The sequence below is a fragment of the Euprymna scolopes genome, chromosome 1, assembly GCF_053919585.1.
Source record: "Euprymna scolopes isolate OS-2025 chromosome 1, ASM5391958v1, whole genome shotgun sequence".
NCBI classification, from domain to species: Eukaryota; Metazoa; Mollusca; class Cephalopoda; order Sepiida; family Sepiolidae; genus Euprymna; species Euprymna scolopes.
In genome coordinates this window covers 191,969,561-191,985,057 of record NC_136482.1, presented here as the reverse complement: position 1 = coordinate 191,985,057, position 15,497 = coordinate 191,969,561, and the positions used below count along the sequence as shown (strand labels likewise).

The 15,497-nt window shown below is 34.0% G+C and overlaps 1 protein-coding gene across 4 annotated transcripts in view; it reads left to right on the top strand.

Annotated features, from left to right (window-relative positions):
* The window catches only part of LOC145278532 (uncharacterized), a 409,834-nt gene extending 400,014 nt beyond the window's left edge, over nt 1-9,820 (top strand). For 3 of the 4 annotated variants that reach the window (XM_080130669.1, XM_080130668.1, XM_080130666.1), the window contains 3 exons: nt 2,993-3,265; nt 5,646-5,918; nt 9,013-9,785. In XM_080130669.1, the coding sequence (XP_079986795.1) occupies nt 2,993-3,265; nt 5,646-5,918; nt 9,013-9,155 (689 nt within the window). In that variant the 3' untranslated portion in view covers nt 9,156-9,785. Of the gene's footprint in view, nt 1-2,992; nt 3,266-5,645; nt 5,919-9,012 lie in introns of all 4 variants that reach the window. The other variant, XM_080130667.1, reaches the window with a different exon arrangement.
* Nucleotides 9,821-15,497: the final 5,677 nt, after the last annotated feature.

The following is a 15,497-nucleotide window of genomic DNA, read 5'->3' as shown; positions in this document are numbered from 1 at the left end:
CCCCCTTAAAACTTATATTGCATTTTTTATATCATGTGAATAAAATTCAATGAGGAAAACAATGGAAGTGGTAACAAATCTCTAAATTAGTGCCCAATATCTATTTGCCTTAATCTCTAAGTGAGTCAAAAAAACAGAACTCTTTTACAACTACAAAAACATATATACGCAGATTCCATAAACAAATGTTCTTTCCCAGAATTGTTCCACAGTCCTGCTTCCCAATTGAATACAACATGGTAGCCTTCAAATCCAATGTAAACAGGTTCTTGTTGAGCCGTCCCCATAAATAATCAAATTCTGACATATTTAAACCATTAGTGATTACTACAGTACCACCTTACATTCATTATCTCTTATTGTTGAGTGGCTTTCGGGCCTTGATAAGTGGTGACTCCTAAGCAAAAAAAAAAATGTTAATGAAATTTAAACCATATTAGACACTAATTCAGAGTTTTCTGTTTTTTCGGTTTCTTCGATTCTTTCGGTTTTATTGATAGTACATACATGAAACTCTAGTCCCCTTCAAAGTAATCTCCTCCAGCTGCAATGCACTTGTTGTACCGTTCCAACAACTTCTGGAAAGCCCCATGGAAGTCCTCTGGTGTGAGCGTGTCATTGACCCTTGTCACAGACTCTTTTATCTTTTTAATTGTCTCATAACGACAGCCTCTACGGTTTTTCTTGAACTTAAGGAATAACCAAAAGTCACAAGAAGCAAGGTCTAGATTATAGTGAGGGGCAAGAACTGTCTAGATGCCCACCTTGGTCAAATACTCTTTGATCTTCTCTGAACACCCTTGGTACAAACTTCACACAAATCTTCTGGTTTCTCATGAATAATTGTGTGTACAATTGGTACACTGACACCAAACTGTGCACTTATTGCCTCTATAGACACACGACGGTCTTTATCCATGAAATTCTTTATTTGGCCAATCAACTCTGGTGTTCTGTTTTCCTTACTCCTCTCACACCTCTTATCATCCCTCACAGACTCCGTGCCTTCCTTAAATCTCTTATGACACTCAAAAACTGATACTCAATTCATGCAAGATGGTCCAAAGGCAGTCTGAAGCATTCCACATGTTTCTGTGACATTGTTTCCAAGTTTAAAACAGAATTTTATTGCATATCGTTCTTCTAAAGTGACCTTATATCTAGATTGCATTTTTGAAATTCACCAGCAGTGACAATCAAGTTTTAGTAGGGTGTATTCCAATTTCTGCTGTAGCTGTTCGTTTGAACCTGAAATCATAAAAATGTATAGCAATAGCATACTGAATTTTCAAGAGTTGACAAATATTTTAAGTTCTTGTTCAAAAAAAAAAAAAAAAAATCTGGAAATTTATTGAAGGCACCTCGAGGCTAGTAGTAATTCTCATTCAATCCTAAGCAAAGTCAGGTTTTCGTGTTAGTCTTTTATAAAAAAAAATTATAAAAATGGATACATGCAATCCAGACTGTATCAACATCCAAGAGAACTAATTTACTTTTAACGCATATCTTTGTTTTTAACGTCCGACTTGTTTCCATACTTGCAACTATTGGGAGCACTTAAACTTCACGTCCGTTTGTTATTTTGAACGTGTACTCTGTATATTTTTATGTTCGTATCCTGTTTTAAAGATCAATCTTATATGTTACCTTTGCATCTGCATCAGTATCACATGAAGTTGTCGACATCGATCACTTTATTCGATGCGTGTACTGTATAGAAGCGACACTCGCCCTAAGCGGGTTGAACCTGCTTCCTCCAAATCAGGAAGTATGATAGGAGCATGAAATTCACAATCAATATCTAACTGTTGAGTGACGACAACATGAGGTTTTTGCAACTCTTGCAGGGAGGTTTTGATGGTCTCCTCCATACAGTAATTGCTTTTCCTAAATGGTCACCCATCTAGTACTAACCAGGCTCAACGTTGCTTAACACCACTATAACATGAAGTTGTCGACATTTATTTTATGCATGTTTTGTGTTGAAGCGACACGCTCCCTAAGCGGATTAAACCAGCTTTCTCTAAAGGAGGAAGTTTTATGGGAGTATGAAATTCGTAACCGGTTCTCAGTCGCATGCATATCCTTGTCAAGGAAGACGACGATGTTAGGTTTTTGCAGCTCTTTTTTTCTTTTTATTTTATTTTATTTTATTTTTTACAAGGAGATCACCACTTATCAAGGCCCGGAAGCCACTCGGGGATAAGGGTTATTGTGTGTACGGTAATCAATGGGATAGTATCGTAGTAATCGTTAGTATTGGAGATTTGATAAAGTGTCTTATTTAAGGGGGTGATTCACCAAGAATTTGTTTATGTTGGATTTGAAGACATTCAAGTTGTAGTCAGGTGGGAAACAGGCAAACAGAAGATATTTCCACAGGCGTGCACTTTTAAGAAAGAAACTTTGTTCATGGAATCTACGTACGTGCTTACCTTCACTCCAAACATACCACTTGGACGTAATGCGTTAATTATTGGGATCATGCCTAAGAAAGATTAACAAGATGTTGGTTTACATTACATTTAAACTTCTGCATATCAGTACAGTCAGGGAAGCAGGTAGCAGGAAGGGAATTCCAATGTCTAGCTGTTTGAGGGAAGAAACTAGTAGAGTAGAAAGCTTTCTAGCATTTAGGGACTTTACATTTAAGAGGTGTGATCTTGCTGATAAGCGGGTTTGTCGGGGATATCTACATCGAGGGAGGCACAAGTACTACGAATTCATCAGAAACATTCCATTGAAATACTTGTAAAAAAGGCACAGAGATGCAACATTGCAGTGATGGGACGCGGAGTTGTCGACGTCCTCCTACATACAGTGCTTGCTATTCCTAAATGGTCATCAATCTAGTACTGACCAGTCTCAGCGTTGCTTAACTTCAGTGAACCAATGAGAACCGGGGCGTCAACATGATTAATTCGATCTATGCATCACAGAACAGGGTGTTTAGATATTCTTCCTACTGATATCGTGTTTCTGTTTATTTTAGTGCCTGTGACGATAGACCATGGCCCATCACATTTGAGTGCTCTTCCCAATCACAAGCTTACCATCCCTTGCCAAGCGCATGGGGTTCCAAAACCCTTGATTAATTGGTACAAAGACGGCAACGAAATACACAATGATAATCATTTCCACATCTTTGAGAACGGCACTTTACTCGTTGACCCTTTCACGGCCAATGATGTTGCGACCTACAAGTGTTTGGCGCGAAATGGTTACGAAGGAGAAGCAGAGAAGGAAGTCAAGGTTACCATTCAAGGTGAGCATTTTTATTTCTTCATCTTCGTTATTCCTTCTTCAATCGTCTGTATCAGATAATACACACACACACACACACACACACACACACACACACACACACACACATATATATATATATATATATATATATATATATATATATATATATATATATATATATATATATATATATGTATACCGGGTGAAGCAGAAATATCTCCCACATTTTGTCATGCGATCTTCCCAGTCGCACTCGTGCAATTTCTGAACAACTGTTAATTTGTATGGATGCAACTGCATATCAGTGCGTGGAATTCTTCTGGCTGTTCGATCAGACAATCCCAAAGCCAGAGCATGTTTGTGAGCTGAGTGTGTAGGAAATTAAGTAACAGAAAATCTCTGGCGTTCGAACGCTTCAAGGCCTTCGAGGTTGCTTTCTTTTAAATGCTGAAACTTGAGATCCACAGCTGTACTGATTTTCTATCTGGAACAGCATCATACCGTCCTAGCTTGTAACGAACTCGGAAAGCTCTCTGTGATTTCTATAGTAAAAGCACGATCTGCAAAAATCCAAACAATAGTGTTTGATGAGAATAACTAAAATAAAATGGCAAGTTATTAACTAAATGAAAACATCATTTACACTTGCATAAGTTCATTAGCAACAGACAGTTGAAAGTTTAAAAATGAGGAAGATATTTCTGCCTCGCCCTGTGTGTATATATATATATATATATATATATATATATATATATATATATATATATATATATATAATTCCATTATTTATTTATTCAAATGTAGCTGCAGCGCGCACTATGTTGGGCGAACAACGCAAATATTAGATTTTCGCTTAAAACAACACGTACTATCAAAGATTCGTTATGCAAATTTTTCACCTTTGGATGTTCTGAATAATACACATGGTTCTGCAATATGCGGGCACCTTATAAATAACCATGCGCATGTGCCACGAATTTTAGTGCTAACATGTTCACGATCATGAGCAGGTCGCACTAGTTCTTTCATTTAAAAATGCTAGAAACCATTTTTATTAAGTCCTTGAGACCTCTTTTTAAGCAAAAAAGAAAATCTCTTAGGACTTAATTTGATTTCTATGTGATTTTTCCTCATTTAATTTTTTTTATATATATTTATTTTTTCTCTCCCTCCGCTATATTCATGACATTTTTTTAATCGCAATTTTCCTCGATTTAGCTCTGTTAATCAAGGAACGAAACTCAGTTAGCTAGTACTTTTTCATTTTTTTTTTTAATCATTATGTCAATTGGTCTATATTGCACCATAATTAAATTTTGTCCTCCAAAAAGAATTTTCATATACATATATATATGTGTGTGTGTGTGTGTGTGTGTGTGTGTGTGTGTGTGTGTGTGTGTGTGTGTGTGTGTGTGTGTGTGTGTGTGTGTGTGTGTGTAAGATCACGTTGTGTTACGTTATGTATGGGGGGAACAGAAAATGGGTAAATCTATTAAAATACAGCCACGTTATATTACTCGAAGATCTTACAGACTAATCACGCTTAAACTCAAGAGGCATTCCTTCTGGTTACAGAAGGAAGGCCTTCTCAACCGAACGTGAATATATATATATATATATATATATATATATATATATATATATATATATATATATATATATATATATATGCATTTATAATGTGTAGAATCATTTTTGTATTATATGTTATAATGTGCATTGCGTTTACAATTAGTGTATATCATTTGCCGTCTTATAATTTACTAAAATATAAACAAATGTTAAATATTACTAAAACAACGGAGATGAAAATTAAGGGTTACCAGCTTTGAAGCATGTGGACTGTTTCACACGTTGAGCACTCGATTTATACTTGTGATTGTAGTCAGATTTTTAACTGAAAAAAACAACAACTTTAAAGTTAAAAAATAGGAGGCTTTATTTTCTTAACTGAAAATGTTAAAAAGCCCCGAAGACAAGAGCGGTACCATTAAAATGGGCAGTCTTCAGTGTTCCAGATTTTATTTTTTGTACATAGTTACCACTATTCTCAATGTACTTTTGCCATGAAATCTCACACCGTCAATATCTGCAACATAGATATGAAACTTTCAGGTCATGAATGAATATGTTCAGTTATCATAATAATGCAATTTGCAATCTCCTCTGAATCATTCGAGTGGAATGAAAAATAGGGGGCATTACTTTTGGAACGCCTCTCGTATATAGCAGTGCGTTATACTAATGTCATAGATGCCTGTATGTTTATAGGTATGTTTGTGTCTGAAAAACACGTGATATTTTTTCTTTTCTTTGTAAACTTTTTTTTTTTAACAATTAGCATTGAATTCTTCTGTGGCCATTTTTCAATTTATTTTTTTCAATTTTCTCAATTTCAGATTCGCTGAACTTGGAAATCAAAAAAAGCAGCCCGACTATGCACGTCGGTGACAAAATAACACTGACTTGCATCGCCGACGGTTATCCAAACACACGGTTACAATGGTTCTTCAAGGACCGTGAAATTTACTCAGACCACCACATCACAGTCAGAAATGGCGTCCTCACCATCAAAAACGCCACCTATGACAACAGCGGCGTCTACACGTGTCGTGGAACGCACGCCGGTGATCAGTTGAACAAAGATGTGATCATACGCATCCTATCAATGCGTAAGTATTAACAGGCTGAGAGTCATAAAAGAAAACCCCTGGCTTCTCTTAAAGAAGAGAGTTTATGCATTGACAGTTGGTCATCCGTAGGTTACTAATGAAAGCGTGATAGTTTTATTGGTTATTCGGAAATTGAACCTAAGGGAGGTAACTTTATCTTACTAAAGTAATTGAAAAGAATTTTCTTACAATTACTCGAATATTTTGTTTAAGAAAAATTACAATATCGTAGCATTTTACATTTATTTTGTTATTAAAATCATAAAACCTTCTTTATGTTAAATGAAGTAATTGAAAAAACTTTTTTTTTCCTTACAATTCTTAGTAAAATTAAATTACATCCATTAGAACTATTGCTTAAAACTTCCGAATAACCGTTTTATTAATAATCTGAATGAGATCTAGTCTAGGTCGGTCCTAAGAGAACATCGTTCCATGTATAGCCTCCACCTTCAATAGGAGAGGCTATTTTATTGCCGGCTATCTGCGGCGCCACTACCGGGGAAGTTTGACAGGTCTATTCAGACTTATTTTTGTAAGTTTCCAAAATGTCCCATTGAGAAAAGTGGGTTTTATTTTCACCCACATTAAATTGATTTCATGTATAACTTTAATGCAATTAACTCCTCTTGCCATCAGTAATAATGGCTGACTTTATTGCTATCTCATGATACAATTCTTCCATAGAGCAGTCACTCTGTCCAAAAGAATCATATTCATTTTTGATATTTTACTCTTTTATTATGCAGTAAGTTTTGCTTTGAAGCAAAATGGTACTAGAGAATCAACTAATTTTCCTTAAAATTTTTGTTTTAAATTTGTATGTTTTGTTTGATTTTTTATTTTTTCTTCGGCAGCTGAAGTAACTCCCCTTCCTCTCGGCAATAATGGCTAACTTTATCGGGACAAGATCAAAGTCTAGTATCTGTTCTTCAGATGCTGCACTTCAATTTCTTGTTCTCTGTCAGTGGAGGAGAAATCCTTCACACCTGAAACAATTTTTATTTTTGTTCCTTTTCTCCACATTAAAAAACGACCCTGGTGTCTAACTCTGTCCTGTGGGGAGGCATTGTAAATAGGAATAATGGCTAACTTCATAGCCAGCTCATAATGCAAATATCGTAAAGGGTGGTAACTCTGACCAACGTTGATCAAAGGGACGCAACTTTCTTTTTAGGGGCTTTGTTAACTTTCGACTAAACACTTTCCTACACGGTTTTACTAAAAATGTACGACTAAAAATTAAGCACGATCAATGTACGACTAATGCTGTTGATTAAAGCAACATCGACACAGGCTATCGCCTGAGTCCGTCAGCGTAAAATATCGTAAAACAATCTTGTAATAAATAATGAAACAAATTTACTCAAAAGTTTCGAGAGGTTATTTTGGAGAAATATCTTTTTAAGTCCATACCTAAAAATATATTTACTAAAGAAAACTTCCAATTTTTATTAAATATTCCCTCTTTACACGAGCGATCTACTGGGTTCGTTCGCGCGAAAAGTGTTGTTATTAATAAAAAAAAACAAAAAAAACAATCAAACGACTTTAGACGCAGTCGCGATTATTTTAGCAAATCCTTTAAAGACTGAGACTTTTTCAACCCAGAGTACTACTTTTTTACTTTTTTACTTTATTATTTTTTTAATATTTCTAATAAATAAATAAGCTGAAATCCTTAAAGACGTGGGCAATGTTTCCAATCCCGCGTGTCTCTTTTTGTGTGAACTAGTTTTCCTCACATTTATAAGATTAGTGTTTAACTGTTTAACTACCCTCGTGGGGAAGCAAGTAAATAACTATTATTTTAAAAATTATTTTCTGTTTTTTTTTTCTTTCTTTCTTTTCTTTTTTTAATAACAATGCATAAAGGTCCGTTTTATTATAATTCGACTCTGGTTCGTTTCTTAAAAAATCCAACGGAAAGTCATTTTTTAAAGTTTTCTTAAACATCTTTGAAAAATGGTGGGATCTTTCTATCGATCCAGTAGATATCTCACTGCTGATGCTATTCTCTATCTATATAAGAGCCAGGTACGTCCAAGGATGGAATACTGTTGCCACATCTGGGCAGGAGCTGCTAGAAAAAACTTGTCCTGCCTTGATAGAGTTCAAAATAGACTTCGTAGCCTCGTAGGAGATGTCCTTTTCTCCTCCTTGCAACCTCTATCTCACAGAAGAGATGTTGCGAGTTTGTCTCTGATGTATCGTTATTTTCATGGAAAGTGTTCAACTGAGCTTCAATCTATGGTCCCCCCTCGCCAAACTTTCACAAGAAACACTCGTCTAGCTGTAAACACTATCAATAATTTCCCCCACTCTTTATCTGTGCCTAAACCTAAACGTAGATTCCATGAACAAAGCTTCTTTCTTAGAACTGCACGCCTGTGGAATTGTCTTCCGTTTTCCTGCTTTCCGGCTGACTACAATATGGTTTTGTTCAAGTCTAAAGTAAATAAGTTCTTGATGAGCCGTTCCATATAAGTTATTAAATTTACCAAATTTTCATTACTAATGATTACTATATTGACCAACTTCTACTGTACACTCTTTAACCCTTATCCTTGAGTGGCCTCTGGGCCTTGATAATGTGGTGATGCCTTTGTAAAAAAAAAAAAAAAAAAAAAAAAAAAAGTTATTATTATCGACCATTGCTTGTTTTTTGTTTGTTTGTTTTATTTTTTAAATTAAACTTGAAAATGTTGAAGTTGTTTTGAATAATATTTAATTTATTTATGTTTTACGGCATATCAACCCTTTTCAGGTTATTTAATGCCGAATCCAGTCATTTGGAAGAAAAGTTTTTTAGTAGAATGTTTTTTCAAGTCGGTTTCTATTTAACCCATAGTTGGGACCCTAACAGGTACTATCACTCCAGAGTGGACCTGGGAGAAATGGCAATTAAAGAGTGGCTCCACACTCCCAACGCCCACAAGCTGGAGCCTCACCATCGGATATAGTTTATAAGGTCATATCCAGGACCCACTGGGTAAGGGTTAAGGGTAAAAGGGCTGAAAAAAAAAAAGGGATTTTTAACGATTTTTTCCTTTTCTTTTTTAATTCACATATTTTGTTTTATTTTCTTCTTCAGCTGATGAAGTACCACAGGTCTGCGAGGACAGATTGCCGATTAATCGATGCCGGATGATTGTGGCGGCGAAATTATGCAAACGCCGAACCTTCCATAAAAATTGCTGCGTGTCATGTACACGAAGTTCGACTTCTCGGAGGTAGCAGATCACGTGAGCAAAAACAGCCAATCGCCGTAGGAGAAAACTGAAGAAGAAGAGGTCGAACGAAAAGGAAAGAAAGGAAAAGGAGAAATAGAAAGAAAGAAATATTTAACGTCGAGTTTCCATATAATCTCCTACTCACTTTCTTTTATTTTCTTTCTTCTTTCTTTTATTTTATTTCTTCTTTCTTTTATTTTCTTTCTTCTTTCTTTTGCCTAAAAATCTCAATTGAAACCAGACACAAAAGTGAACAAACAAAAGGAAAACGTCGACCGAAGCAGAAAGAAAGAGGAAAAAAAATAATAAAAGAAAAAATATACCAACCTAAATGCCAATAAGATCGTGTATTTCATAACCATTTTTTTTTTTTTTTTCGAGATCAAATATTTCATTGCAAAACTTCAAATAATAATAAAAAAAACTATTAGGGACAATTTTATTGGAAGTATGAGAGTCGAATTATATGATGAGAAATGAAAAAAAAAAATGAAATAAAAAGCTAAACAATGTTTTGAAAATATATAAAAAAATAATTCGATTAATTTCAATTTAATCGATCGGGCATGAAAACCATTTTGAAATTCTGATTAAAACCCACAAATAAAACATTTTCTGCCATCTTTTCACAAAATTGCCTATATCTATTAAATTTTTATAACCTAAAAACATGATCATAAGTCACTTTTATTTAACATTTTAAATAACATTAAATAGAACGCCATCTTTATATATATATATATATATATATATATATATATATATATATATATATGTACACTTATATATTTATATATACACATATTAAAAATATATATGGTAATTAAGCTACACAGAATTTTCCGCGTTTCATTTTTGTGAGCCTGACGAATCCTCAAAAGGGTGAAACATAAAAAAATTAACTTAATTGCCATATATATTTTCACAACTTACTACCTAGCTATATATACTGTCGAAGTAAATACTGAATATAGATACATATTATTATTATTATTATTATTGTTATTATTATTATTATTATAATAATAATAATAATAATAATAATAATAATATATATATATATATATATATATATATATATATATATATATATATATATATATATTATTTAGTTCCTCATAATTTTGAATTTACAATATACATACGATTGAATAAACAAAACAACGAATCAGTTTTTTCGTTTGTTTGATTTTATTTTTAGTGTGGTTTAATATATAGATAGTATTGAAAGTTAACAAAAATACAAAACTGATCAATTTGCTGATACAATCAGCGAACGTGTAACGCATTATTTCTTTTGCGCGGAGAGTTATAATGCTGGACTTATTTTGGTCATGTATGGGCTAGTCCAAAGACTCGACCTATTAACTCACTTGCGATCAGTTGTTGCTTCATGCTGTATTTAAACTAGTTTAATAGTCACAAATCAATGAGCATAAACCATAAAACGTAGACTATTATCAAATCTTTATTAAACAAAATCTCACAATGATATTGCAAAAATCAACTGACCCCAAGTTTAAACGAGATTCAAATGACTTATAATGCAGGCGCCATTTCAGGCAGGTAAACTATTTAGGAAAACATAGATATTTTTGGTGGGTTTGTTTATTTTATTGTTTTTTTTTTGTTTTGTTTTTAGTTGTTTTTTTTTTTGTAATGTGTGATGAAATAGAAAAATTTTAAAGTTCGTTTTCGCCTGTCTTTGTTATTTGATTTTTTTGTTTTTTGTTTTTTTGTTTGCCTTTAAATGTTTGGTGATTCATCGTTAATTAGAGCGAAATTCGAATTCGAAATATTAAATTTCAAGTAATACTATCTACTTAATTGTCATGTCACTGTAATGAACATATCAAACAATTACGGAAAATGATAAAGTAGAGAATTAATTATTAATAAAAAATAGTTTTAAGAGACAATTAGCAAAAAAATGAAACTGGAGAGTTCCAAATAAGTAATTATTTTCTGAAATATTTGGCCAATTTATCCAAACTCAGTTTTTGCTAATTGGCCCCGAAAACTGTTTTCATGATAATTAATTTTCTACCAAATCGTTTTTCGTAATTTTTGGATATGTTCATTACTGCGACGTGACAATTAAGTACATATCATTGGCTTTACTTGAAATTCAATATTTCGATTTTTGAATTTTGTTCTTATAATGAAGAAGCACCAATTTTTTTCTTTTTTCTTTTCAACCCCCCCCCCCAAATGTACAAGGTTCCATCTTCAGTGCGGGCGACACTGAAAACTACAATTGCGAATCGCATAGGACTTCTACCAAGTCATGGATGGTAGAATGTGAGCATTCAATAAAAGGTTCCATTCGAAATTTGCTGTAGATTCCCGAGTTCGACACAAAGATTCCTGAATTCGACAAGAAAGGCCTGGGGTTACATTGTGCAATGAGAACAATAGTCGAAAGTTTCCAAATAATATGAATAATCAATCTTCATCAAAAATATTCAAAACTGTAATATTATACTTTTAACTTATCTTCTTTTTGACATTTGATCACGTTTCTTGTTTCTTCATGTACATCTCGTTTGCAAGGACCCTTGACGTAACGGATAAAGTAGTTAGTGAAATTCAGTTGTAAGTGACACTCTTCTAGAGGTTGAAGGTTCAATATTCAGTGCAGGCGATACTCAGGATACAATTGTGAATTACTTGGTAATTCTACCCAATCATGGCTGATGGAACGAGAACATGCCACTTCTGTGGATTAAATGAAAGATTTCGTTTAAAATTCGGCAGAAAGATTTCCGAGTTCGGCAAGGTATATCTGTAGAAGGTCAGAGGTTACATCAACCGAAACATTGTGAAAATAGCACTCAGGATGAGAACAGTACTTTAAAGAATCCAAATAAGTTCCAAAATAGTAAATACTCTTGTTTTTTAATGCGCATTGTTTTTTTACTCACGCTCAGCCCTAACAAGGCATATCGCCACTTGTACGTAAGGGGTTACTATTTGCCTAGGAAAGATTAACAAGATGTTGGTTCATGCTACATTTAAATTTCTGCATATCAGTAGAGTCAGGGAAGCAAGTAGCAGGAAGGGAATTCCAAAGTCCAGTTGTTCGAGGGAAGAAACTATTAGAGTAGAAGCTTTCTAGCATTTAGGAACCTCAACCGTGAAGGGGCGTGATTTTGTTGCTAAGCGGGTTTTTCGGGGATATGTACGTTGAGGGAGGCACAATAGAGGAACCCGCCTTTTTATCTAAAAATAAATCCTACTAATTAAAGACAAAAACAAAAAACGGATTTAACGAATCCAAACGACTTAAGTATTTTAAAGCTTACGCCTGTTTTACAAGTACTTTAATGGATTGTGCTATGATGAACTCGCAGCACGTGACCATTGGACGTACATACTAACCCGATTGACTCAGCAAGCAGAAAAATCCCACCCCTTCACAGTAGATATCCATAGATGTCTCTTCTGTGAGAAAGAGGTTGCAGGGAAGAGAAAAGGGCATTCTCCATTAAACTACGAAGTCTATTTTTAACTCTGTCAAGGCAGGATGAGCTGCTTCTAGCAGCCTCTGCCCAGATGTAGCAGTAGTACTCCATTCTTGGGCGTATTTGGCTCTTATGCAGTTAGAGAATTGCATCAGCAAAAAAAAAAAAAGAAAGAAAAGTGAGATATCTACTGGAGCAGTAGAACGATCCAACCGTTTTCCCAGCATCCCTGGCAACGGATTTAATGTACGTGTTCCATCAGGACCAGGAGTAAAGATCAGATCTGGAAGCTTGTCAAAACATGGAGCCTTCCCAAGATAAGAGCCACTCATTTCAATTGATGCCAGATCAGAGCGTTGTATATATATATGAAAATCTTTCGAGGGGTACAGAATTTAATGATGGCTACATATAAACCGATATACATAATAATTATTTAAAAAATAAAAAATGAAAATAAAGGCCAGCTAACCCGGTTTCGATCCTCGCTCAACAGAGCCAAATCGAGGACAATATGATTAAAAAAAATAAATTAAGTCATGAATATGGCAGGGGAAAGGAGAAAAAAAATATAAAAAATAAACGGGAAACAAAATTACATAGAGACCAAATTAAGTCCGATAAGATTTTCTTTTTGCTTGCAAAGAGAAGGTCTCATCGACTTAATATAAATAGTCTCTAGAATTTAGTGACCGTTTTGCCAAGCAAATTTCTGTGTCTGTACAACGGTGTTATTTTGCATCTAATCCTCGTGTTGTTTTTTCAACCAGGCCTATGTTGCCGTCTATTCGCAAAGTCTCTTGCCACCTGATAGTTTTAGCCTTACGAGATAAATTCCCATTGTCTCCCGAAACCGCAGATATCGATGGACTATCGATGGACTATGTATGATGTACGTTAAGATTTTTGTTCCTTAGAAGCGCTGGTTGAGTTTGAATTAAATAAAATACGTATTATATACGTTTGAAGCCAAAACAACGCATTATTACAAAATAAAGAGACATTTATTTTGTTTGAAATTTATATTGAAATTCATAAATATGATAACCTTGTAGATGAAATAAAGAGCTCTGTTCGAAATTCTGTGCAGATTCCCGAATTCGACAGAAAAATTCCTGAGTTCGACAAGATACACCTGAAGAAAGTCGGAAATTACATCGATTGAAACGTTGTGAAAAAGTTCCGAAAAGAAAGATGTTACTCTCAACCACCCGCCTGAAACTGACCACTAATTGTTAGGCGCCATCCCGTCTAGAGAGGTCAATAGATTTCAACGACCTCACTATTGCCTGTCCATGTATCTCACTTTTGATCTCTGAATCTTCCCAATTCAACATCTGTGCGTATGCGTGTGTGCGTGTATGTGTGTGTCTGTCGGGGAGGGGAGGGGGTCTTGGTTCGGGTGTAGTCGAGGCGTACCATAATATTACACAGTTCCGATGCTCAACTCAAAATTTATTACATTATATTGTTTTTTTTTTCCAACTTATTCTTTCATTACATAAAAGAAACTTTCTATCAGTTTTTTAAGGAACATCCATTCCCTTCTGTTGACTTGTTTAGTGGCCTTCCGCTATTTAACGAAACATGTGTAATACATACTATAAGGAAATTTCAAGCGATTATAAAAAGAAAAATTAATATATTAATATTTCATATGAACGTGAATTACATCTTTTAGTTTTAATGGTATATATATATATATATATATATATATATATATATATATATATATATATATATACGATCAAACAGTTAATAAAACATGTTAAGAACACTTTGAAAAAGAGTTAAAAACATTTAATCTGAAAAGGAAACACTAGATAAGTGGATAGTCCTTAATCCGCAGAGTTTCGAAGAAATACTTTCCTTCTCATCAGAGGGTGGGAATTAGCAAAATGCGGGATTGGATTTTGCATTCAAAAGTATTTGATGAAACAATAAGTAAGTCAAAGATCTTACTTAATAACAAAAAAGTGAAGCAGAGGGAATATGGTGAAGAAAAATTTTATATATATATATATATATATATATATATATATATATATATGTGTGTGTGTGTGTGTGTGTGTGTGTGTGTGTGTTATATTATTGCGTACCAAAAAGTCACAAAACGGTGTATGTTGTATAATCGTCTAAATGTTGATATGCGTACTTGGGACGAAGGTTTCATCCTGATGTGTATACGTGTCACTAAATGTCTATGATTGGTTCTTCACTATTTGAACCCTAGAATTATGTTGTTGCTGTCTATGTATGATATATTCCTATCTAATTGTTCATATATATGTTTGTGTGTGTGTATGTATGTATGTATGTATGTATGTATGTATGTATGTATGTATGTGTGTGTGTGTGTGTGTGTGTGTGTGTGATACATGTATTTTGGACATACCTTCATGCGTCGTTGATATTGTCCACCTGCAATTAATCTTGCCCTCCACTTCCAATAAATGTAATTTAACCCCGTTGATTTTAAAAAGATAACACTGATTTAAATATTAATAGACAATATATAAATATAATCATTTTTATAACCATTTTTATTGCTTTTAGTAGCGCTCCTGTGGATTCTGACGATAGTTTTTTTTTTCAGGTCTTCCTTAAAGAATATTTTCTCTTCAAGGAGAAGGGAGGCAGAAATGTGGTTTTAGTAGTGCTTTTAGTAAGGCCTCCTTAATATTAATTAATGCTTGCAGTAGTGCCCTGGAGGCTTCCTTAGTTTTATTTTTTTCACTCATCACTTAAAAATATGTTTTCTTAAGACTATAAAAGACAATAAAATTTCAAAATCACTTTTTATTTTGAATATTTTTCATTTTACCTTCTAAGGGCGAACGGGTAGACTAGTATATATATATGTGTGTGTGTGTGTGTGTGTG